The sequence below is a fragment of the Salvelinus fontinalis genome, chromosome 28, assembly GCF_029448725.1.
Source record: "Salvelinus fontinalis isolate EN_2023a chromosome 28, ASM2944872v1, whole genome shotgun sequence".
In the NCBI taxonomy this organism is placed as follows: domain Eukaryota; kingdom Metazoa; phylum Chordata; class Actinopteri; order Salmoniformes; family Salmonidae; genus Salvelinus; species Salvelinus fontinalis.
Window position 1 is genome coordinate 15386096 of NC_074692.1, and position 24995 is coordinate 15411090.

Consider the following 24995-nt stretch of genomic DNA (forward strand, 5'->3'; position numbering starts at 1 on the left):
TTGTTTTTTATTTATTTATGAATAGCCAGGGCACACTCCAACACATAATTTACAAACAAGCCTGTGTGTTTACTGAGTCCACCAGATCAGAGGCAGTAGGGTTGACCAGGAATGTTCTCTTGATAACTGTGTGAATTGGACTATTTTCCTGTCCTGCTAAGCAGTCAAAATGTAACGAGTACTTTTGGGTGTCAGGGAAAATGTATGGATTAAAAAGTGCATTATTTTCTTTAGGAATGTAGTGAAGTAAAAGTAGAAGTTGTCAAAAATATAAATAGTAAAGTAAAGTACAGATACCCATAAAAACGACTTAAGTAGTATTTTAAATTATTTTTACTGAAGTACTTTACACCACTATAGACACGTTCATTTTGATTAATTAACTCCAGGAGTATAGCCTAGCCTGTAAAATAAAAGTGTTTTTTTGTTGTTGTAGAAAGCAACATGCATCGAAATTGGTTGATTTTGCAGCACTAATCATAAACACATGCGCATACACTGGAAGATGGGCCATGATATTTACTTTCTGCATCCCATGAGTTGTAGTGCTCATGAGAGCAGCATCACTAAAAACGATGTAGAACATGCTTTGAAACTTTATTTTTGATTATCAAACAATTAAGTAATAGGCCTAATTTAGATGATACACAACGCCTTGAAGAAAATGGTCTAGTTATCTGAAAAAGGTGTGCCTTTTGCTAAAAGAGCTGCAATTGATGTTTCCTGTAAACAGGCTATTAAGCTTTGCCTCTGGCGGCTACGGTCTTATGATTAGAACTGAACGTGCGTGCGCATGAGCCGTTAGGTTACTCTCCACCCATTGCCGAACAAATATAAGCCAACAAGCAATTTAACATATAACAACACTGGCAGCGCCACTTGATATAGACCTCTCCTCGGATGACTGTTTAGCCTACAAGTGGACAAGTGACAGGATACTGCGGATGCTTGCTTCCTAGACACACAGGCTACGCGCAGTCTTTTCAATGTCACCTACTTATTGCAACAGGAACAGTGGAGCGCCAGCCTTCGGAGAGACACTTTTTTAACACATTATTGGTGAGTTTCAAGCAACTTGTTTCTCTTATGGTTTTCAGAATTGGACAATTAAAAGGCTTCTACTCTAAGATGGTTTTATGTTCCACTTGTTTTAATTTCATAACTGGTTTTAGTATAAAGCACACGTGAAGCAGCCTAACCAGGCAGTTATTCATTGCAGGTTATGCAAGATACAGAATTTTCTGGTTGCCTAGTCGGCCTATTGCATAAGACCACTTTTACTGTGTTAGTCTATAATAACTTTATGTAGCATTCATGGATAAGGCCTCACTAAATCAAATAACACTGCTCTTGAAGTGCTTGAAATCTACTTTTGTGCTCATTTATTATATAAGTATGTTACTTTTATGTTAGTGTATGTTCACTGACAACTTGTGAAGGCCTACAGAAAGACTACTTTTATACTGTATTATTTCAGCGATTTAAATTAAATTTGAGCCATCATACATGATTTCTAAAGTACCATCTCTCAAATTACAGTACAAAACATAGACTCCTTAGGGTAATGATTCACATCATGGTTAACCCACCAATTCTTGGATGTGCTCTCAGTTCACAAATTAAAGGCCACTGTAAAAGAAGCCCAGACAGTTCACTAATGTTAAAGTCAATAGGTCAGCTAGACAGAGACTGGGCCAGTGAGCATGGTGGAGAGAATGGATTACTATCAAATGTCAAAAATTACAAAACAGTAGTTCTGTCTGCTTTTTTTTCACACATACAATGGTCATTAATTTGACCCCATCCAAGTTGTATCCATATTGACTTTGATCTGTCAGCAGACATGCTGTAACACTGCTGATCCATAGTGACTGTTTTGGTCCTGTCTGTTAACTCCTGGTCTAATATGTTTTTGTCACTTCAAGTATGTAATTAGTGTTCAATGCTGAAATTAAACAATGCTTTATATTTTCTAATTCAGTGTGGTGGATGAATCTTTTTGGTTGTTTTTTTGCAGAACATTGTATATCATCAACCACCTGCTGAGGCTACCACACAATGGATGTCCTTTGCATATCATCGCAGTGTCTAAGAAAACTCTCAAACCAACTTTGTATACTTAGATAACAAATATTGTTTTACCCTTCCCATTAGCCGCTTATTGAACAGAGCTCGGAAAGGAGTAAGAAAATAGCTATATTCTTTGATTTGAGGCAGGGTACCTGAAACATTTATTTATTGAATTCCAAAGAAGCAATATACCTCATTATTTATTAATCATATAATCTCGGAAATAATTATTAAGTCATTTTGAAACTATCCTAATATTTAGAATTTAGTTTTGAGATTCAAACACACACGTTGTTTTGCAATGGAGTCTACCACTATAGCATCTCTCGCAGCAGCCACCACTTTAGCTACCGCGGCCTATTCAAGCGATATGTCAGGCTACCTGTGGCTACTGATCCTGGGCTTTGTCATTGCCTTCATCCTGGCCTTCTCTGTGGGGGCTAATGATGTGGCCAACTCATTTGGCACGGCGGTGGGCTCTGGCGTGGTCACCTTACGGCAGGCCTGCATCCTGGCCACTATCTTTGAGACCGTGGGCTCCATGCTGCTGGGGGCCAAAGTCAGCGAGACCATCCGCAAGGGCATCATCGACGTGAACATGTACAATGGCTCCGAACACGTGCTGATGGCAGGCTCCATCAGTGCCATGTTTGGTGAGTGCTTATATGATGGTCACTGTTAGGAGTTCCGAAACTCCTTGCATGCTATATTGATTTGAAAGGTCTCAATGGCATTTGTTGATATCCTTTTGAAAAGGGCAACCAATTAGGATTTTGTTCATCCTTGTGTTCTACAGGTTCTGCTGTGTGGCAACTGACCGCTTCATTTTTGAAGCTCCCTATATCTGGAACCCACTGTATTGTGGGTGCGACACTTGGTTTCTCCATGGTAGCCAAAGGTCATCACGGGGTCAAATGGATGGAGCTACTACGCATTGGTATTTAAATGACTGTGGAGATATTCTGCAATAGGGACTTGCTCAGAAATTATAATTGTGAGATGACAAGACTATTAAAAGGGTGACATGTATGCATTGCTTATGACAAGTCTTACAATGTGTTATATCTGTATCATAATGCATCGTATATGTCTGTGTTAAGGAAAGTGACGAATAGTGTTAGTCAGAGACTCATTGAAATATGCATTGAAAGGATTCTCTTTTAAAATACCCCTATTTTCTCTCTGTAGTGGCATCTTGGTTCCTCTCACCTCTGCTGTCAGGCATCATGTCAGCAGTTCTCTTCTATTTTGTTCGTAAATTCATCCTGAATAAGGTAAGATGGATAAACCTGTAATTCACTATTGTTTATAGTGCTTCAACTTTCCCTTGGGGAGTGAATGTAGTAGTATGAAATGACTGTTTCAACACAACATGGGAAGTATCTGAGGAATATATGAAATAACAGTGATATTTAAGAAGAGATCCTTAGCTATGTACTCCGAGTCAGACCTTACCCATCCTGTCTTCCTCAGGAGGACCCTGTTCCCAACGGCCTGAGAGCTCTCCCTGTCTTCTATGCTATCACCATGGCCATCAACCTGTTCTCCATCATGTTCACTGGAGCCCCCTGTGAGTACAATACACACTCTGTCACAATGCACACATACACACCACCTACTTCATCCTCTCAAAACGCTCTCTCACAGCACTAATGCAGGGACCATTGACACCCCTGGAGCACGCTTGATGCCTTATTAAAGTGTCACTGGAGGCACCAAGAAGTCTGCTTTGATGACATCTGTAAATATTTCACTCCTATGTTTTGTCATTCAGCATATTTAACTACCTGAATCTTAGAAAAGCAAGCATGCCACTGTCAGAACCTCTGCAATGACATTTCTTATACTGTGTTTTGGAAATTATTTTATTTTCAAGTTGACTGAGCCACTGAGAGAAAAATGGATATTAAATGGGACATTTCCACTCCTTTGTGTTTTACTTGCAGGGCTGAACTTTTCAAGAAGTCAACTGGCCTGGGCCCTTCACTGAAGGCTGCAGGCCGGTGTATGTCATGGATTAATACACACCATAACCCCTGCACACAGCACACATTCAGCACACATAGACAGCAATATATAGGCTATTTTGTATGGTATTGCTCATTTAGCAGGATAATCATTTTTACCACACTCATTTTAATGCTTGCCCACATACTCTTTTCACATACACTTGCCCACTTTTTCTGTTTCTCAGACACTCACAGTATCACAACTGATGCTGATAATCTCACTCATTCCAACAGACACACGTAATCAGAACCACACAATTGGATGTAGTATCATTGAGAGCAGGGCTCTCCTACCCTGTTCCTGGAGAGCTACCGTCCTGTAGGTTTTCACTCCTACCTTAATCTAGCGCACCTTATAATTAGCTGGTTGATAAGCTGAATCAGGTTAGTTACAACTGGGGTTGGAGCGAAAACCTACAGGAGGGTAGCTCTCCAGGAACAGGGTGGGGAGAACCCTGATTGAGAAGATAAGAAGTGTTCTCTTGGGAGCGTCTTGCTGTATCTATGGCAGTAGGAGATTCAATGTCACTACATTACAGCATTTGACATCCTGTATATTTTTATTGTTCGTCTCTGGTGTTTGGCTCCCTCTCTTTTACTTCTGTCAAGTCTTCATTAAAATAGGCAGAGCTAGACATCTTCTTTTGCTTCATATACCACTATGAGACACTTTGAAAGAGCATCTCTTAATTACATTTACTAGTTAGCCATACATTAGTCTGTTACATTTCATTCTCTACCGGATTAAACAGGTAAGTATTTGATGAAAATGGTGTTACTAACCATATAGTATAAACATATGTTAATAAGTAGGAAACAAAAAAGTAAAAACAATTACTAGTGATTGGTACATAGTAATGCACTGGCCTATTTTAAAGTGACCCTAAATCACATAATCACTATGCCACAGCGCCTGTCTGACTCCCATTATCTGTTGTGCAGAGCATGTCCTCTGTCTGATACTGCTAATCTCTGAGGACGTACACAAACAGCTTAGCTGAAAGTTAAACATTTCTCAAGAAATTCTACCACGTGTCTCCCATCTCATGTGATCATGAAGTAAGCAGGGGCATAGAAATTACCAAGAAAGGACAGCAAGAGGGGTCATTTGGTTTGTACCATCCTAGTGATTATCAAAAAGGACTTTGAAGGCACATGCAATAGTACACTCAATAGTGTACTGGACACTGGCATAACTTAAATGAAAAGGTCACGTTCTATTTAATTACTGAGTTATGTACAATTTCTAATTTTAGAAAAGGCATCTAACCCAACTATGAATGTAAACTGAGATATGTTCGATGTTTTGTGCAGAATTTTGTTGCTATGATTGTGATAAAATACAGTGGGAAATGTTGACATTCCCATGGCAGGTGCTGTGTATGATGACCTTGGATTATGTGGAGGGTACATGTTTTAGTGAAAGCGTCCTCTGAGCATTCTGTTCTTTGTTCCCTTGTCGTGTACATAGTGCTGGGGTTCAACAAAATGCCATGGTGGGTAACACTGCTCATATCGCTAGGCTGCGCCCTCGTCACAGGCCTGGTCGTGTGGTTCTTCGTCTGTCCACGGCTCAAAAAGAAGATCAGGCGTAAGTGGCATTGCTGTACTTTTTCTTTCATTTGCAAAAAATAAATACTGGACTTCAAACTTGTGTTGATTTAAAGGGAATTGACTGATATGAAGATAATCCTGATTGCTCCCTTTCTGCCTTTTTGTCAACCAGGTAAAGTTGCCTCCAGCCCCTGTATGACTCCACTGATGGAGAAGACCCCTTCCAAACCTGCCCTACAGGAGCATCCCTCCACAATTCAACCTTGTGACTCTGTTCCCCAGACACCACCAGCCTATGAGAAAAGGGCAGCCTTTAAGATTGGAGGTTCGGAGGAGGCTGATCTGGACAGCAACATGGACACCAAAGACTTAGGCGCTAGCAGCGGTGAGATCCCCTTACTTTGTTGCAAGTGGCTAGTGACCATTTTAATTAGGGCACAATACATTATTTGTAAATGTATACATTTTATATAGATAAAGTATTATAATATTATTACATTACTAAAGTAAGTATTATAGTATTTGTACACTCATCTGTATTGTTTGAACTGAATGTATTGTTGCTTGTTATCCCTCTTAGGTATTAATGGCATGGGCCCCATGACCATCACAGACCCACACAGTGGTCAGGCTCACACTGTACACAAGGATTCAGGGCTCTACAAAGACCTGCTGCACAAGCTTCACCTAGCTAAGGTGGGTGACTGCATTGGTGACGACGATGGACGGCCCATACGGCGGAACAACAGCTACACCTCCTACACCCTGGCCATCTATGGCATCCATGGGGACCCCAGATACAAGGAGGGAGAGCTAGCAGATCAGCGGAGGAGATCGCGGCTGGACAGCTACAACAGCTACTGCTCGGCAGTAGCAGATGGTGGCACAGTGGCTAAGGAGGAGGCAGGGGCTGTGGGGCTGACACTGGAGGCTGGCCAGGACATACTCCAAGAGGAGGATGAGCTGGAGGTGGACCGGCCAGAGGTCACGCATCTCTTCCGGTTCCTCCAGATCCTCACTGCTTGTTTCGGCTCTTTCGCCCATGGAGGAAATGATGTCAGGTATGCTAGGATAGAGAATATAGAGAAATAATTACTCTGTGAATTATCATAGGCTGATTATAGGCTGTTATTCTCTCTCAGTAATGCGATTGGTCCTCTGGTGGCCCTGTGGCTGGTGTTTGAGAGTGGCTCTGTGGTGTCCAATGCCCCCACACCTATCTGGCTGCTGTTGTATGGAGGAGTGGGCATCACTGCTGGGCTCTGGGTGTGGGGACGCAGAGTGATCCAGACCATGGGCAAGGACCTCACCCCAATCACCCCCTCCAGGTATGCCATGCACTCAAACTGAATATCTGTGTTTTACGTAAGTCTGTGGGCCAATACAACAACATATCACATTGTTCAAACTCCCAATGTTTATTCGGTATGAATATCATTCATTGTACTCTTGTATCGTATTACACAGTATACTGTATAATCTCTTGTGAATCTTATTTGCTTCCTCCAGTGGATTTAGCATTGAACTGTCCTCAGCGCTCACAGTGGTAGTGGCCTCCAATATTGGTCTCCCTGTTAGCACAACTCACTGCAAGGTAATTCAACTTTAAATGTATAGATGAGTCTGTCCAATTTCTTAGCCTAACAACAAGAAACTGTCTATAGTGCTAAATCACTGTTAGAAAATATTTTGGAAAATGTGTGTTTTAAAACAACATAACGGAGGAGTCGCATGACATGTTAATAAGTAATAATTCATTCATTTATTCATTCATTCATTCATTGACCAGTGTGAGCCGGTAGAAACCAGTGTGAACCTGTGCATAGTGTTGAGTAAAGTTGTTTCTATTATGCTCACTCAGGTGGGCTCTGTGGTTGCTGTTGGATGGCTGCGCTCCAGGAAGGCTGTTGACTGGCGTCTCTTCAGGAACATCTTCATCGCCTGGTTTGTAACCGTCCCCATCTCTGGGCTCATCAGTGCTGCCATCATGGCTCTCTTCACCTATGTTATCCTGTGAGGTTCAAATGGACCTGGGATGACATTGCCTTCACCCCTGACGAGGGTCTACTACACTGCAGCCGGGGATACTGTTGTTTTCTCACTGACCATAGTTTAAAACTGTGTTGAAAAATGTGTGTTTCAGCATGTTTATGTTATCTGTACATATCAAGTCCTGACTCTGTTTCTTTGTTTCTTTATACACATGTGTTTACTGCACAGTATTCAGCATCATTGAAGTTGATTACTATGTAATGTTGATAATCTATCTATCATGTAATGAATTGTTTGAAAAATTGTAAAATGTCTAGTTTACAGAAGATCTAGGAGGTGTCCCTCCAATGGTGTTTCTAATAAAAAATTTGATTCAAAATAAAATGACATTACTAACCCATTTGTTGTTGGGGTTCTAATGTCAGGACACTTACCAGCAAGAAAATACAATGCAGTAAAAACGTAGACAATTCCTTTTAAATAGTCAATTTATATTTAGTTTGAAGAAATAATAGAAACAATAACCTCTGTCATGATTTGCATAGGCACATACAATACAGAGACATTGTAATCCTCATAAAATGTAGATTATTCTAGTCTTTCATTCACTTAATCAAGGTTGCCAGATTACAAACATTTATGCTATGTGCGGCACTTGGGTGATAAACATCTAGAGGATCATAATGAAATAGTGGATACCACTGGACAGTATTTTAAATCTATATGTAGGCTATTGTGTGTGTGTCCAGCTAATTTGACCGTGAGTAGGACTGAGGTGATCTGCCGCACAGGTATGTAAGTATTTAGTGATGGAAAAGATCTAGGAGATGATACACACACTAGCCTACATATAGATTTAAAATGCAATACATCATTTTGTTGACTATGAAATAGGCTGTGCAATAGAGATTAGACTATACACTACAACTATATTATTATATTGCAGTATGTACAATCACAAAGTGAATTGAGCAACTGCAGGCAATTTCATTACCAATTTTTTTAAGAATGGCTCAGCAGCCCAATTATTAGCTATGCCTTTGCTGGGCAGTATTCACAAACCTATATGATCTCTTGCAATTATATAATTGCCACCAAAGCCCAGTCTGGCTAATAATACAGTCAGTGCTGGTTGAGGATGAACAGTCTGGGATATGGACCAGGGACACAGTGTTGAGTGAGTTCGTGGGGCGAGTGCAATACCGCATGTGCAATAAAATAAATCATTTCTTAGCAGACGCAGCACTAACATATGGGGAGGCTAAACCCACTTTTTAATAGAGTTCAGATTCTAGAAAACCAAATCATTGCAATAATAAAAGTTGGCTGGAGCGGTGATGCTTCAACGAGTCGATAGAGGGCATTGTAGAAGAAAATGTAGCGTCGAATTTGACCTATAACACGGACGGAAGCGGAAGTAACGACTCTTGTTGTTACATCGTGTTTGTCGGGACGTATGGCCAACGCTTTTATTTACAAAAAGTACATCGCGTATCGCTAAGTGTATATATACATATATCTATAGATACAGAGAATTTCTGCTTATCTGTATTTATTGATCTAAAGCACACCAACATTGGCTGTGGAGCTAGCCAAATTTAGCGGGCTGCTCCGCAAACTAGCCATCGTTTTTCCAGTGTTGAACAACAAAAGTGCTATTACGTTCATTCAAAAATGGCAGATGTTACTGCGCGTAGCTTGCAGTATGAATACAAAGCGGTGAGTATGAAATTGAACTAAGTTAGCTAACGAGAACTATTTGGAAATATGTTCACTCAGGCTATTGTTTTGTTGCGCCTATGTAGCTAGTTCGCAGTATATAACTTTAGTTAGAGTAGCTGGACACAGCCTCTTAACTTTAACAACCAAAACTGACTAAAGTTACGGGTTACTAACCAGCCGTGTTTGCACGACCAGTTGCTAGCTAGCGAGACAAGTTAGCGAACCAACGTTAGTCTGCTAGCTAGACAGTTGATTGTCCAATGTTGGGAAACACGAATTCCTCAAAATAAGTTGTTTTTGTGCATCAGTAACTGTATAACCAGCCAACATAAGAATAACTTGGTGTAGGGAAGTTTACATTGCATTACAGTTACTCCTTTTATCTTTTGTCTCTTTTCCAATAATAGAACTCCAACTTGGTCTTACAAGCGGACCGTTCGCTCATTGACCGCACAAGGCGCGATGAGCCCACGGGAGAGGTGCTGTCCCTGGTGGGAAAGTTGGTGGGAACCAAGATGGGTGACAAGTCCCAGAGGACCAAACCTTCAATGCAAGGAGAGAAACGGGCAAAGTAACTACAAGTGCCTCTAAATTGTCTTTCTTGGTGCATGTCTGAGTCACTTCTTGACTAACTAACCCACATATGACTCTTCCTTCCACTATTGTCTTTTAATCTGTGCAGGAGGAGGAAGAGAGATGAGGACGGGCACGACATGAACAAGATGAAGGGCTTCACACTCCTGTCAGAAGGCATTGATGAGATGGTGGGCATTGTGTACAAGCCTAAGACCAAGGAGACTAGGGAGACCTACGAGGTCCTTCTCAGCTTCATCCAAGCTGCCCTGGGAGATCAGGTCAGAGAAACAACCAATAAGGCACTTGTGCAATTATGTGTCTGTCTCAAGAGTCACTGATTTGAAAAGATTGAAGAACACTGCAGACAATATATACTGGTGGAATTAACAACGTTCTATTCAAATCAATTGATGACTTGAATATGCCTGTGATGTGTGTCTGTGTCTCCGCAGCCAAGAGACATCCTTTGTGGAGCAGCTGACGAGGTGCTGGCTGTGCTGAAGAATGACAAGATGAGGGACAAGGAGAGACGGCGTGAAGTGGAGCAGCTACTAGGGCCCGCAGATGACACACGCTACCACGTGCTTGTCAACCTGGGCAAGAAGATCAGTGACTACGGGGGTGACAAGGAGCTGCAGAACATGGGTAAGGAAATGAACACAGTGATGAAGGAATGTTTACATTATGTTCACTCAACTGGAACATGCCTTTATTTCAGGCTAGTATTATGCACTCACTTCAAATGAATCAATGTTTCAACACACAGATGACAACATTGACGAAACATATGGGGTGAATGTCCAGTTTGAATCTGATGAGGAGGAGGGTGATGAGGACCAGTTTGGGGAGGTGCGAGATGATGGCTCAGATGACGAGAGTGAAGGAGAGGAAGCAGACTTGGGCTGCACCCTGACAGCCAACGTAAGACCCCTCGTTTACATGACAACACACACATCAGTGTTCATACTAAACTACAATGTATTTTTTAACCATTGCACTAATGAAATGCGTCTCCATGTTCCCCTGTAGCTTGGTGTGACAGGTGATGTGATGACAGCCAAGAAGAAGGAGCTGCACCCTCGTGACATTGATGCCTTCTGGCTCCAGCGTCAGCTCAGCCGTTTCTATGACGATGCCATCATCTCTCAGAAGAAAGCAGATGAGGTTCTGGAGATCCTCAAGGTGTGTGTTTTATTTGTTTTTGTGTGTCTGTGCGGATGCCTTGGTCTCTGACTGACTCTGTGTTTCTGTATTCCACAGACGGCCAGTGATGACAGAGAATGTGAGAACCAGCTGGTCTTACTGTTGGGATTCAACACTTTCGACTTCATCAAAATCCTTCGGCAGCATCGGCGGATGAGTGAGTACCTGTCATTTCCACAATGGCGAACATCACAGCCTGCGTTGCCAAATTTGAAAGGTCACTCATAATCAATTTATCTCCTCCTTCACAGTCCAGTACTGTACCATGTTGGCAAGTGCTCAGAGCGAAGCAGAGAAGGAGAAGATTATAGGAAAGATGGAGGCAGATCCAGACTTGTCCAAAGTTCTTTACCAGCTGCAGGAGACTGAGAAGGAGGATATTATTAGGGTAAGATGCCATCTTCATTGTTGCATTAATCACTGGATAAATCATTGTTTCTATACTGTGTAATATAAACATATTGGAACAGACTGAAATAAATAAACAAATGATCGCCTTAACATTTCATGTTAGTTCCCTTTGTCTCAAACAATGGCTGGTGTTCCATGTCTTTAGGAGGAGCGATCTCGCAGGGAGAGAGTGAGGAAGTCTCGTGTGGACAATGACTTGGAGTCTATGGACATCGACCACGGAGAGGTGAGGAGGAGAACCATGATTAATGCACACACTAATATAGCCCGTCTACCCACTGTGTAGCACACAGACGATTTGCACATACATTGCAAACATGACACACATGTTGCAATTCCACACGTATTTAATATGAATACATTGATGCTAAATACTAACTTGGAATCATTTACCCTCCCTCTCAGTCCATGGCCCCTAAACAACTGCTGGACCTGGAGGACCTGGCCTTCACCCAGGGAAGCCACTTCATGGCCAACAAGAGGTGCCAGCTACCAGACGGGTCCTTCCGCAAGCAGCGCAAAGGCTACGAGGAGGTGCACGTTCCTGCCCTCAAGCCCAAGCCCTTCGCTGACGATGAGGTGTGTGTTTGTGTGCGCGCCTGTGAATGTTTTATTTTTTGCTGTAGTCAGTACTGAGGCTTCTAGCAAGTGAATGGTCTTGTTTTCAAGAACTTTCTGCCAAGCCTCTTAATTTATTAACTGTGTTATTAGGTGCTGGTGGCCATTGAGAAGCTTCCCAAGTATGCCCAGGCAGGTTTCGAAGGATTCAAAACCCTGAACCGCATCCAGAGCAAGCTGTTCAAGACTGCTATGGAGACCGACGAGAACCTGCTTGTGTGCGCTCCTACGGTTAGTAAATAAACCACGGTCAATTATAATACTTCTCCCCACAACACACTGCTCTCTGCTCAGCACGCTGTCATGTTGCATATGTTTCGAAAGTGCCTTCAAACTCTCTTATGTTTTCTAACTTATCACTATGTATGGTCTCCCTCTGTCTTTTCCCCTGGGTGCCTCCAGGGGGCAGGCAAGACCAACGTGGCCCTGATGGCAATGCTGAGGGAGATCGGCAAGCACATCAACCTGGACGGAACCATCAACTTGGACGACTTCAAGATCATCTACGTTGCTCCGATGCGCTCGCTGGTACAGGAGATGGTGGGGAACTTTAGTAAGGTGAGACTTGTTGTCCTTTCAATGGGGTCAGAACTCAGTGTTCAATGCTGTCAAGGATATGAATTGCCAAGAAAGCTGTGTTTGTATAATTAATCATATGGCATAATGTCCTGTTTGATCAGTTTTGCTTGTCTCCCTCCATCCCAGCGTCTGGCTAGTTACGGCATCACAGTGTCTGAGCTGACTGGAGACCACCAGCTGTGTAAAGAGGAGATCAATGCCACCCAGGTCATCGTCTGCACCCCAGAGAAATGGGACATAATCACGCGCAAAGGAGGCGAGCGCACCTACACCCAGCTAGTGCGCCTCATCATCATTGTAAGTACAGACACTCTCAAACGGCCCTCTTGTGGACCTCATGCATAATCCTTCATGTTTAGTCAAACATCCCATTATTACATTTCCCAAGCATTTACATTCTTTTACATTATTTTTCAAACTAGTTCTAACCTCATTGGGTGTAAGTACTGTATGTAACGGAGTGTGTCTTATGGTCAGGATGAGATCCATCTGCTGCATGACGACCGCGGGCCAGTCCTAGAGTCTCTGGTGGCCAGGACCATCCGCAACGTGGAGCTGACCCAGGAGGACGTGCGTCTGCTGGGTCTCAGTGCCACCCTGCCAAACTACGAGGACGTGGCCACCTGCCTGCGTGTGGACCCCGCTAAGGGACTCTTCTACTTTGACAACAGGTCAGCCAGGGTTCTGGATGGAGGGACAATCTCTCCCACACTCATAATCCCACTTCAGTTTAACAGGTTTTATCGTGTGAGTGGTTGCATTGTCAGCATAAGGCTAACAGTTTTTTCTGTCCGGTAGTTTCCGCCCAGTGCCTCTGGAGCAGACGTATGTGGGCATCACTGAGAAGAAGGCCATCAAGCGATTCCAGATCATGAATGAGATTGTCTATGAGAAGATCATGGAGCATGCTGGGAAGAACCAGGTGAGGACAGCTCAGTCTCGTGTTCTTTTATTTTATTAAATTCTTTGTGTTTTTTTTATACCCCCTTTTCTCCCCAATTTCGATCTTGTCTTATCGCTGCAACTCCCCAACGGGCTCGGGAGGTGAAGGTCGAGTCATGTGTCCTCCGAAACAACATGACCCGCCAAACCACACTTCTTACAGGGATACAAAGTCACCTTTCTGCGAAATTTGCCGTTTTGAATCCAAAATAGGTGACCTGTGTGATTCGTGTAGATCCGATGAGAAACGTTTTTTTGTGTGGGGGGTGGGGGGGGGCTTTGGATGACCACTGGCTGTATGTGAACTAGTGATGCGCGTTTGGAGCAATACTGGCTGTATCCAAGGCTCAGCCAGTTGTTCACATAAAAGAATGCAGCACGCGACTGAAGAGATTGGCTAGTTACAGCATCAGCGCACGCTCTGGAAAGACAGCAGGAGAGTTGAAAGGCAGTTTACCAGTTAACTTACAGCAGCGCGTAACCTGAACGATAACTAAGGTAGGTGAGAAGCCTGACCACGGAGACGGGGGTGAGAAGGGGATGAAGCGTACTTCATGAGCTGTAACTGAAAAACAACTGGCATTTGGAACGTTTGAGGTGAGGGAGAAAGTGTGGTGGAACAAGTATTGTTAGCATTGTTAAGTATCTTGCTAGCTGGATCAAATTATCCGTTTGCTAGCCAGAGAAATGTTGAGCAACATTAGCCAACTTTACTGATCAAATAATTGAGTTCATATGTGTGAAAATTAGCAGACTAATAAAGTTAGACAGCTAACGTTAGCTAACTAACACTACATCAGATGAGCTAACATTAGTAACCTAACCAATTCACTATAATATTAACTGGTAATGTTATACGACTCCTTGCCGTTCCTCAAGTTATGTGTTAGTTGCTTACTGGACCCTGGCAATCTGTGTGACATGTTAACTAGCTAACTAACTACAATCTGTGAATTAATGTTTTCCCTTTACAGTATGTGGTTAATTTTCAGAATGAGAGAATTAGATGAAAAATTAGATGCTGCTTGTTAAACAAGTGTAGCTGGAGCTGGGCCTGGCTTAAACTGGATGCCACTAGGTGAAAGGAACACCACACACTTTCTCACTTTTTCAATACAGTGGATAAAAAGGGTTATGCCAGGTGTACTCTGCCTGAAAGAAATCAATTATGCCAACAAAGGGTATCATGCTGTGCTGGCACATTGTAGAACAGATGTACACAGGCAAAGTGTAAAATGCAGTGTAGGCCAAAGATATTGCTTTTGTTGGGTTGAACTTGACTAACACGTGTATGAGTGAGGGGGGATTATTACATTTTTTACTCAGTGAACTTTATTTTTGCACACATGTAGCCTTAGAGCAAAAATAGAATGCCTGTTTGTTTCATTCTATTTCTACTTAAGATGTTTTTTCCCCAAGTGTAATATTTAGAAGTGTGTGGTCACAAACGTTCTATTATAAAGGCTGTCATGACTAACTGCAATATTAATGTATTGTTTTTTTCTCAAGGCTTGAGTGTCATTTGCAGTGAAGTCTAGGCAACAAATAACATTGGATTGCTTTCTTTACATTTGTTTAGCTGTGAGTTAGTTTCACATTAACCACTTTTTATTTTACACACCGAGACGGATCATTTAGATCATATTCTTTGTTTAATTCGTTAACCTGCATTTCACCAGGATGGATTTCTTTTACATGTTTCAGTGCAAAAAAAGTGTCACCTTTTTGGGCCCTCACCAGTTTGCATCCTTGTTCTTAACACCCGCCCGCTTAACCCAGAAGCCAGCCGTGTTGGAGGAAACATTGTTCAACTGACAACCAGGGTCAGCCTGCAGGCGCACGGCCCACCACAAGGAGTCGCTAGAGCACGATGAGCCAAGTAAAGCCCCCTTTGGCCAAACCCTCCCCTAACCCGGACAACGCTGGGCCAATTGAGTCGTGCTCTGTAACCATCATCTGACTCCACATTGCGACCAAAACAAAACATGAGCTCTAGAAAATCCCAATGTCTGTTTATCAGAGGAAGAGCAACAGAGAGTTCCACAATCTAGTATCCTTGTGCTAACTTGTGTTTGTCAGGTGCTGGTGTTTGTCCACTCCAGGAAGGAGACTGGGAAGACGGCCCGGGCCATCAGGGACATGTGTCTGGAGAAGGACACTCTGGGGCTGTTCCTGAGGGAGGGCTCAGCCTCCACCGAGGTCCTCAGGACTGAGGCAGAGCAGTGCAAGGTGAGCTCATCTGACCTGGAGACTGATTTTAGCTGTCAATCTATGCACTTCATTGAAAACCAAATCTTACAATCTGATTATAAAAGTAAAATAAAAATTCTCTAAACAGTACATACATTTTTTTCATCCACCAGAACCTTGAGCTTAAGGACTTGCTGCCTTACGGTTTTGCCATCCATCATGCTGGTATGACCAGAGTGGACCGTACCTTGGTAGAAGATCTCTTTGCTGATCGCCACATCCAGGTTAGTCTCTTCTAAATCTCTACTAACCTCTTTCCCTTGCTCCTATACAGTCAGAGTTATTGTTACAATGTCACTAGACCTGTCCCACTGAAAATGCTTTGTCTGTCTGTTTCAGGTGCTGGTGTCCACAGCCACATTGGCCTGGGGTGTGAATCTGCCTGCTCATACTGTCATCATCAAAGGCACCCAGGTGTACAGCCCAGAGAAAGGCCGATGGACAGAGCTGGGAGCCCTGGACATTCTACAGGTTTGTCTGCATTGGCTGGATTAGATGACTGAGATACATACACAGGGCTAGACTTCATTGTAGCACAGTGTAATTTGTTAGCTAAATAATCCTCAAACTCTGGCCGTGTTTGTGAGTTTGAATGATACCTCTCTGTGTTCAGATGCTTGGTCGAGCTGGGCGTCCTCAGTACGACACCAAGGGAGAGGGCATCCTGATCACATCCCACGGAGAGCTGCAGTACTACCTGTCTCTGCTCAACCAGCAGCTGCCCATCGAGAGCCAGATGGTGTCCAAGCTGCCAGATATGCTCAACGCTGAGATAGTACTGGGCAATGTGCAGAATGCTAAGGTGAGCGTATAACTGGGGTTCACCCCCCCACAACCAGGGCTGTGTCGGTCACAAAGTTTCATCAGTCGGTAATTGTCAAGCAAATAACTGTCGGTCTCACGGTAATTGGCCGCAAATTAACAAACACATTTAGCATCTCCTGGCTTCCACACAAGGCCTACAAACCACTGATGAATCCATGTAATATAGCCTACACCTTCACAATAAATCAATTATTTATTTTAGACATGTCTAAAGAAGCATGATATGATGAAAATGTAGTCTATTACAGAAGAACAGAATAGCATAGAGTTTCCTTATGTTAGGTCCTGATCATGCTATGCCAAATGGATGTGGACTACACTAGTTCATTTAGCAGACAAGATTTGCCTAGAATTCCGTGGCATTATTTTATATTATGAAGAAAACAATTGAACAAAACTGAATGAAATAAAAAATGATATTTTGAGGGAGTGCGCACATGCGGTTATTGTGTCGAGCGGCTAACAAAGAAATAGGTACTCCTATATGCTTAGAGTTATTCATGTAACTTTAGTTGTTCTAGAAACGTTGGGCCATATGTTTAGATGTGTAATACATTGTAAGGCTGTGATGTGACTCTAAATGATGATTTGAAAAAAGTTGCTTGAAAGGCATGAGCTCTGCTTTGTTTTTTTTTGTGCAGACTGTACACACTCCAATAGTCTCTCATTCACAATTTGACAAGCACTTGATAATGCCTATAATTTCACAGCGGCATCCCATTTGTGTGGCCGTAATGCATCCTAAAAAAATCCATGCCTTGTGGCCGTTGTGCCCTTCTCCCTGAGTGCTGTGCGCTCCATCACGTGATTGGGTCTTTCTCACAGGCTATAAATGAAGACGGACACATTGGGGACGCATCTGTCGCGTCCTTATCCAATTCCGAGGTGCATATTGAAGATATTGGAAGAACTGCCCACATTCACTTTTCTATGCCAACATGAGGCCTAACGAACAGCAAAAGCACCAACCTTATGTCAATCTACTATCCTGCATAGTAGAGGTCGACCGATTGGGATTTTTCAACGCCGATACCGATTATTGGCCAATTAAAAAATATCTTGAAAAAGATTATTTAAAAAATGTTTTGTAATAATGACAATTACAACAATACTGAATGAACACTTTTCTTTTACCTTAATATAATACATCAATAAAATCAATTTAGCCTCAAATAAATAATGAAACATGTTCAATTTGGTTTAAATAATGCAAAAACAAAGTGTTGGAGAAGAAAGTAAAAGTGCAATATGTACCATGTAAAAAAGCTAAGTTTTAAGTTCCTTGCTCAGAACATGAGAACATATGAAAGCTGGTGGTTCCTTTTAACATGAGTCTTCAATATTCCCAGGTAAGAAGTTTTAGGTTATAGTTATTATAGGAATTATAGGACTATTTATCTCTATACCATTTGTATTTCATATACCTTTGACTATTGGATTTTCTTATAGGCAGTTTAGTATTGCTAGTGTAACAGTATAGCTTCTGTCCCTCTGCTCGCCCCTACCTGGGCTCGAACCAGGAACACATCGACAACAGCCACCCTCGAAGCATCGTTACCCATCGCTCCACAAAAGCCGCGGCCCTTGCAGAGCAAGGGGAACAACTACTCCAAGTCTCAGAGCGAGTGACGTCACCGATTGAAACGCTATTAGCGTGCACCCCGCTAACTAGCTAGCCATTTCACATCGGTTACACCAGCCTAATCTCGGGAGTTGATAGGCTTGAAGTCATAAACAGCTCAATGCTTGAAGCATTGCAAAGAGCTGCTGGCAAACGCACGAAAGTGCTGTTTGAATGTATGCTTACGAGCCTGCTGCTGCCTACCATCGCTCAGTCAGACTTAATTATAACATAACACACAGAAATACGAGCCTTTGGTCATTGATATGGTCGAATCCGGAAACTATCATTTAGAAAACAAAACGTTTCTTCTTTCAGTGAAATACGGAACCATTCCGTATTTTATCTAACGGGTAGCATCCCTAAGTCTAAATATTGCTGTTACATTGTACAACCTTCAATGTTATGTCATAATTATGTACAATTCTGGCAAATTAATTACGGTCTTTGTTAGGAATAAATGGACTTCACACAGTTCGCAACGAGCCGGGCGGCCCAAACTGCTGCATATACCCTGACTGCTTGCACGGAACGCAGGAGAAGTGACACAATTTCCCTAATTATAAGAAATTCATGTTAGCAGGCAATATTAACTAAATATGCAGGTTAAAAAAATATATACTTGTGTATTGATTTTAAAGAAAGGCATTGATGTTTATGGTTAGGTTTGGTGCAACGACAGTGCTAAATCATCACCCGTTTGGCGAAGTAGGCTGTGAATTGATGAGAAATTAACATAGTACAAAAGTCAACCTATTCTGTGCGAGAAATAAATATTCCAAACACAGTCTGGGACAGTTGTGGGATGTGATAGATCCCAAATGAATACAACCACTAGCATTAAAAACTTTTTTACGCGATGTGGCTGTTGCAACAGATCAGAAGATTTAGCTTAAAATGTTAATAAATTAGGCTTTTTCACATTATAAGCGCAACAATGCGCACATGGCAGTAGGCTATAAGCGCAGATATTCCATTAGCGGAAAATAGCATTTATCAAAAGTGACCGCCAATGCAATTATGCATGTACTGCTTTTATTATAAAGGTGCATTTTTATGGTAAAAATGATCTTCCCCAAACTTGAAACTCACCTGCTTCTTAAGTATGCCAGTTAGGCTCTACACCCCTTGTAAAGCAGATTAATGTCCTTAATTTTAAGAAGTTATTTGGCCACTTTAGTTGTGATACAAACCTTATTAAAACATATAGGCCTATGGGCTAGGCTACAGTACATGAGGTGTGCTACTATAATTTGAAAAAGTTGCCCCAAAAAAAGGCATTGTTTCTTATGCAGGGCATCATTCACAAGTGAAAATATATATTTCACGTGATATTGTCACCCATCAGACTATTCTTGATTTAATCTGGTCTTTACATATACAAAATAATATATGTGTTAAATTTGTTTTGATTTAGAATGGACAATTATCATGCACCTGTATCAAAACAGGGGTAGCGGGAAAAAATACATGTCTAATTATCGCCGATGTGGCGGTAATACGGTCACCGCAACAACCCTACCCACAACTCACCACAAATAACCATACAGACATGCTGTGGTGTGCTCTTGAGACTGCACTTTACCTGTACAGAAACTGGTCGGCTAGAATCATTAGTGCTCACTCCTCTCTCGTTGTCTCCTCATCAGGATGCAGTGAACTGGCTGGGCTACACCTATCTGTATGTGCGTATGCTCCGTAACCCCACCCTGTACGGGGTCTCCCATGACGACCGCAGCTCTGACCCCTTGCTAGAGCGCCGCAGGATGGACCTGATCCACACTGCAGCCAACGTGCTGGACAAGAACAGCCTGGTCAAGTATGACAAGAGGACTGGCGCCTTCCAGGTACACACCGCTCTACACATGTTATTTTTGTTCAGGCGGATCAATGACCAATTGTGAACTCTCATCAAGATTTTAAGATGGTGAACGCAAAGATTATGCTATTGATATGAATGAGACAAATTGATGTGCATAATAGATTATATTTTGGGCAACTTTTTCGCATCCCTCCCTGAAGGTTACTGACCTGGGTCGCATCGCCAGTCACTTCTACATAACCCACAACTCCATCCAGACCTACAACCAGCTGCTGAAGCCCACCCTTAGTGAGATCGAGCTGTTCCGCGTCTTCTCCCTCTCCTCAGAGTTCAGGAACATCACTGTCAGAGAGGTATGCACCACTCTGGGATACTATATCAATTACTAAAGCCTACACATTTTGGGGGTGACTTTTGGTTGGATCTACACAAAACTAGTTACTAGTAAAATGCTACAGATACATAAATACTCACATGTGGGGATTTATTTCAGGAAGAGAAGCTGGAGCTGCAGAAGCTTCTGGAGAGAGTTCCCATTCCAGTGAAGGAGAGCATTGAGGAACCCAGTGCTAAGGTATACTACATGTGTCAATGTTGTCACTGATCAGACCTGGGTTGAAATACTATTTAGGGTATTTCAATTACTTTCAAAGACTTTACATTTTTGTTGTTGTTGAAAAGACAAGCGCTTGAATACTGGAATGTATTTGGAAATACTCAAATACACTGACTCAAATACACTCCTGTGCATTTAACCCAGGTATTTGAAATAAGTATTTTTAGATCATTTCAAATAGTAGGCTATTTAGAGGAAATCCAATAGAAGTAGTTGATTCGGGCCACCTTATTTGAAAATACTAAAATACACAGAAAATGAGTATTTAATATACAACTACACATATATTTGAGCCCAGGTCTAACACTGATCAATGATATGGTACACCACTGCAGTATGTATTACTAGAGCCCTGTTGGTATGAACCAGTTCGGAGGTGTGTGTTCTTATTACAGATCAACGTGCTGCTCCAGGCTTACATCTCTCAGCTCAAACTGGAGGGCTTTGCTCTGATGGCTGACATGGTCTATGTGACACAGGTAAGCCCATGTCTGTTTGCTTGATTTGAGAGTTGTTTTAAGTATGTTACCAGCCTCTGACTGTTAAAGCTGGAATCCTTAGTTGCTACATTCATTTTTTGTGTAATTATTTTACAGTTGAAGTTGGAAGTTTACATACACCTTAGCCAAATACATTCAAACTCAGTTTTTCACAATTCCTGACATTTAATCCTAGTAAAAATCCATTGTCTTAGGTCAGTTAGGATCACCACTTTATTCTAAGAATGTGAAATGCCAGAATAATAGTAGAGAGAATGATTTACTATAGCTTTTATTTCTTTCATCACATTCCCAAGTGGGTCAGAAGTTTACATACACTCAATTAGTATTTGGTAGCATTGCCTTTAAATTGTTTAATCTGGGTCAAATGTTTCGGGAAGCCTTCCACAAGCTTCCCACAATAAGTTTGGTGAATTTTGGCCCATTCTTCCTGACACAGCTGGTGTAACTCAGTCAGGTTTGTAGGCCTCCTTGCTCGCACACACAGTTTTTCAGTTCTGCCCACAAATGTTTGATGGTATTGAGGTCAGGGCTTTGATGGCCACTCCAATACCTTGACTTTGTTGTCCTTAAGCCATTTTGCCACAACTTTGTATGCTTGGGGTCATTGTCCATTTGGAAGACCCATTTGCTACCACGCTTTAACTTCCTGACTGATGTCTTGAGATGTTGCTTCATAATATCCACATAATTTTCCTTCCTCATGATGCCATTTATTTTGTGAAGTGAACCAGTCCCTCCTGCAGCAAAGCACCCCCACAACATGATGCTGCCACCCCCGTGCTCCACAGTTGAGATGGTGTTCTTCAGCTTGCAAGCGTCCCCCCTTTTCCTCCAAACATAACAATGGTCATTATGGCTACATTTTTGTTTCATCAGACCAGAGGACATTTCTCCAAAAAGTACGATCTTTGTCCCCATCTGCAGTCGCAAACCGTAGTCTGGCTTTTTTATGGTGGTTTTGGAGCAGTGGCTTCTTCCTTGCTGAGCGGCCTTTCAGGTTATGTCGATATTGGACTCGTTTTACTGTGGATATTGATACTTTTGTACCTGTTTCCTCCAGCATCTTCACAATGTCCTTTGCTGAGATCTGGGATTGATTTGCACTTTTCACACCAAAGTACGTTCATCTCTAGGAGACAGAATGCGTCCCCTTCCTGAGCGGTATGACGGCTGCGTGGTCCCATGGTGTTTATACTTAGTTACTATTGTTTGTACAGATGAACGTGGTACCTTCAGGCGTTTGAAAATTGCTCCCAAGGATGATGTAAATGTAAACAAACACTGTATATCCTCAACATGGTTAACTATGATTTTGAAATCATGGATGGTCAGTCCTTGCATCCATATCTCTGTCTATGAATTTGAGAAAGGTGGCATTTCTCACGGCCTATCCCTCACTTTTTTACCAAAACAAAGGCTGGGTGAAAACTTTGTCTCACCTTCTGATTCTAGCTTTAACTGTGTTCTTCCTCAGAGTGCTGGAAGACTGATGCGAGCAATCTTTGAGATCGTCCTGAGCAGGGGATGGGCCCAGCTCACAGACAAGACCATGAACCTCTGCAAGATGATTGACAAGAGGATGTAAGTTAACCATTGCTGTTTATTCCTAGTTTTCACTGATTTAAGACGTTAGTCTACAGTCCTAGTGAATTACATGATGATGATACATGAAATGTGACGTTCTTCCCTGTGTGGATGTGTCCGTCCTACACAGGTGGCAGTCCATGTCTCCTCTGCGTCAGTTCAGGAAGCTCCCAGAGGAAGTCATCAAGAAGATTGAGAAGAAGAACTTCCCCTTCGAGCGCCTCTATGACCTCAACCACAATGAGATTGGTGAGTCTGCTCCAAATGCCCCACCTCAGACCTGCACCCACTAACACTACATTCTCATTGATTCATCCCCGGTTGTTAAAGTCCTTCTGTCCCTCAGGTGAGTTGATCCGCATGCCCAAGATGGGGAAGACCATCCACAAGTACGTGCACCAGTTCCCCAAACTGGACCTGGCCGTCCACCTGCAGCCCATCACCCGTTCCACACTGAAGGTGGAACTCACCATCACACCAGACTTCCAGTGGGATGACAAGGTCAGTGGTTCAGTGGCTATAGTAGTTTAACAGGATTCACTTACTGTAACACACACACAAACCGTTAACTGCTCTCTGTGGCCCATACAGGTGCATGGCTCATCGGAGGCCTTCTGGATACTGGTGGAGGATGTGGACAGTGAGGTCATCCTACACCACGAGTACTTCCTGCTCAAGGCCAAGTACGCCCAGGACGAGCACCTGGTCACCTTCTTTGTGCCCGTGTTTGAGCCCCTGCCCCCGCAGTACTTCATCCGTGTGGCCTCGGATCGTTGGCTATGTGAGTGACAATCCTCTGGCTAGATATTATATATATATATATATATATATGTGTGTTTTTTTTGTGGTTTAGAGCATTGGTCCAGTAACCAAAAGGTCGCTGGGTCAAATCCCCCAAGCTGACTAGGTAAAAAAAATAATGCCTGTGTGCCCTTGAGCAAGGCACTTAAACCTAATTGCTCCTGTAAGCTGCTCTGGATAAGGGTGTCTGCTAAATATGTAAAATGTAGTTAATTAAACTGTATGAGAAAATATAGACTTTAGAGGATGTCCATTGAAAATGTATCTCTCTCTCCTTCTCTCAGCCTGTGAGACGCAGCTGCCGGTGTCTTTCCGCCACCTGATCCTGCCAGAGAAGTACCCCCCTCCCACTGAGCTGTTGGACCTGCAGCCCCTGCCTGTGACAGCCCTCCGTAATGCCGCCTTCGAGACCCTCTACCACAACAAGTTCCCCTTCTTCAACCCCATCCAGACGCAGGGTAAGATGGCACCATGTTGGCTAACAGTTTCTAACAGCACCCATCTGACCTCAAAGACCAATGTGTCCCATTCAATGACTTCGATCAGGCACATGCCTCTATACCTTTTGGTGCTTACACTGGGAGTAAACTGTGTGGTATTGTCCGTCTTCCTCCAGTGTTCAACGCTGTGTACAACAGTGACGACAACGTGTTTGTGGGAGCCCCGACCGGCAGTGGGAAGACCATCTGTGCTGAGTTTGCCATCCTGAGGATGCTGCTGCACAACGCAGAGGGCCGATGTGTCTACATCACACCCATGGAGGCCCTGGCTGAACAGGTACAGTTATCAATATGGACTGTTTTTACATTTACATCGTTTACAAACGTTGGATTAAAGCAAGGTTATATTTTGGGTTCTGATGGGGCAGGACAGTAAAACTATGCTCGTGAGGCATTTAGAAATTATATTCCTCAAGAATCAATGGGTACATATCATTAATTTGGATGTAGGAACTGCACATTGCCCCCCTTTTTAACATAATGTTGTTTTCATCTGACTTCTAATTGTTCACACTGTTTACCCATTCCTTACACCTCCGTTTAATATCTTCCTGTGTGTGTCCAGGTGTTTGTTGACTGGCACCAGAAGTTCCAGGATGCTCTGAATAAGAAGGTGGTGTTGCTGACGGGAGAGACCAGCACTGACCTGAAGCTGCTGGGCAAGGGTGACATCATCGTCAGCACCCCGGACAAATGGGACATCCTGTCACGCCGCTGGAAGCAGAGGAAGAACGTCCAGAACGTCAGCCTCTTCATCGTGGACGAGACTCACCTCATTGGAGGAGAGAATGGAGTAA

At 42.8% G+C, this 24995-nt stretch overlaps 2 protein-coding genes across 2 annotated transcripts in view; both read left to right on the forward strand.

Moving 5' to 3' along the window:
• The first annotated feature begins 820 nt into the window (after positions 1 to 820).
• slc20a1a (solute carrier family 20 member 1a) lies at positions 821 to 8025 on the forward strand. Its single transcript, XM_055886777.1, has 11 exons — positions 821 to 1059; positions 2018 to 2723; positions 2867 to 3007; positions 3259 to 3344; positions 3544 to 3640; positions 5551 to 5670; positions 5806 to 6018; positions 6214 to 6694; positions 6776 to 6961; positions 7143 to 7227; positions 7495 to 8025. The coding sequence occupies exons 2-11, from the start codon at positions 2372 to 2374 to the stop codon at positions 7648 to 7650; spliced, it is 1917 nt and encodes a 638-aa protein (XP_055742752.1). The 5' UTR covers positions 821 to 1059; positions 2018 to 2371; the 3' UTR covers positions 7651 to 8025.
• A 1008-nt stretch (positions 8026 to 9033) lies between these two features.
• Positions 9034 to 24995, forward strand: part of LOC129826251 (U5 small nuclear ribonucleoprotein 200 kDa helicase-like) — a 28194-nt gene continuing 12232 nt past the window's right edge. The window contains exons 1-30 of the mRNA XM_055886778.1: positions 9034 to 9344; positions 9755 to 9918; positions 10030 to 10201; positions 10376 to 10568; positions 10690 to 10844; positions 10953 to 11105; positions 11184 to 11283; positions 11378 to 11514; positions 11683 to 11763; positions 11943 to 12116; positions 12249 to 12386; positions 12558 to 12713; positions 12861 to 13031; positions 13212 to 13405; positions 13533 to 13656; positions 15756 to 15905; positions 16040 to 16150; positions 16266 to 16397; positions 16540 to 16728; positions 20022 to 20219; positions 20395 to 20547; positions 20688 to 20768; positions 21206 to 21289; positions 22788 to 22894; positions 23028 to 23146; positions 23244 to 23398; positions 23489 to 23678; positions 23983 to 24156; positions 24315 to 24475; positions 24764 to 24991. Of these exons, the coding sequence (XP_055742753.1) occupies positions 9300 to 9344; positions 9755 to 9918; positions 10030 to 10201; positions 10376 to 10568; positions 10690 to 10844; positions 10953 to 11105; positions 11184 to 11283; positions 11378 to 11514; positions 11683 to 11763; positions 11943 to 12116; positions 12249 to 12386; positions 12558 to 12713; positions 12861 to 13031; positions 13212 to 13405; positions 13533 to 13656; positions 15756 to 15905; positions 16040 to 16150; positions 16266 to 16397; positions 16540 to 16728; positions 20022 to 20219; positions 20395 to 20547; positions 20688 to 20768; positions 21206 to 21289; positions 22788 to 22894; positions 23028 to 23146; positions 23244 to 23398; positions 23489 to 23678; positions 23983 to 24156; positions 24315 to 24475; positions 24764 to 24991 (4389 nt within the window). The 5' untranslated portion in view covers positions 9034 to 9299. The remainder of the gene's footprint in view (positions 9345 to 9754; positions 9919 to 10029; positions 10202 to 10375; positions 10569 to 10689; positions 10845 to 10952; positions 11106 to 11183; positions 11284 to 11377; positions 11515 to 11682; positions 11764 to 11942; positions 12117 to 12248; positions 12387 to 12557; positions 12714 to 12860; positions 13032 to 13211; positions 13406 to 13532; positions 13657 to 15755; positions 15906 to 16039; positions 16151 to 16265; positions 16398 to 16539; positions 16729 to 20021; positions 20220 to 20394; positions 20548 to 20687; positions 20769 to 21205; positions 21290 to 22787; positions 22895 to 23027; positions 23147 to 23243; positions 23399 to 23488; positions 23679 to 23982; positions 24157 to 24314; positions 24476 to 24763; positions 24992 to 24995) is intronic.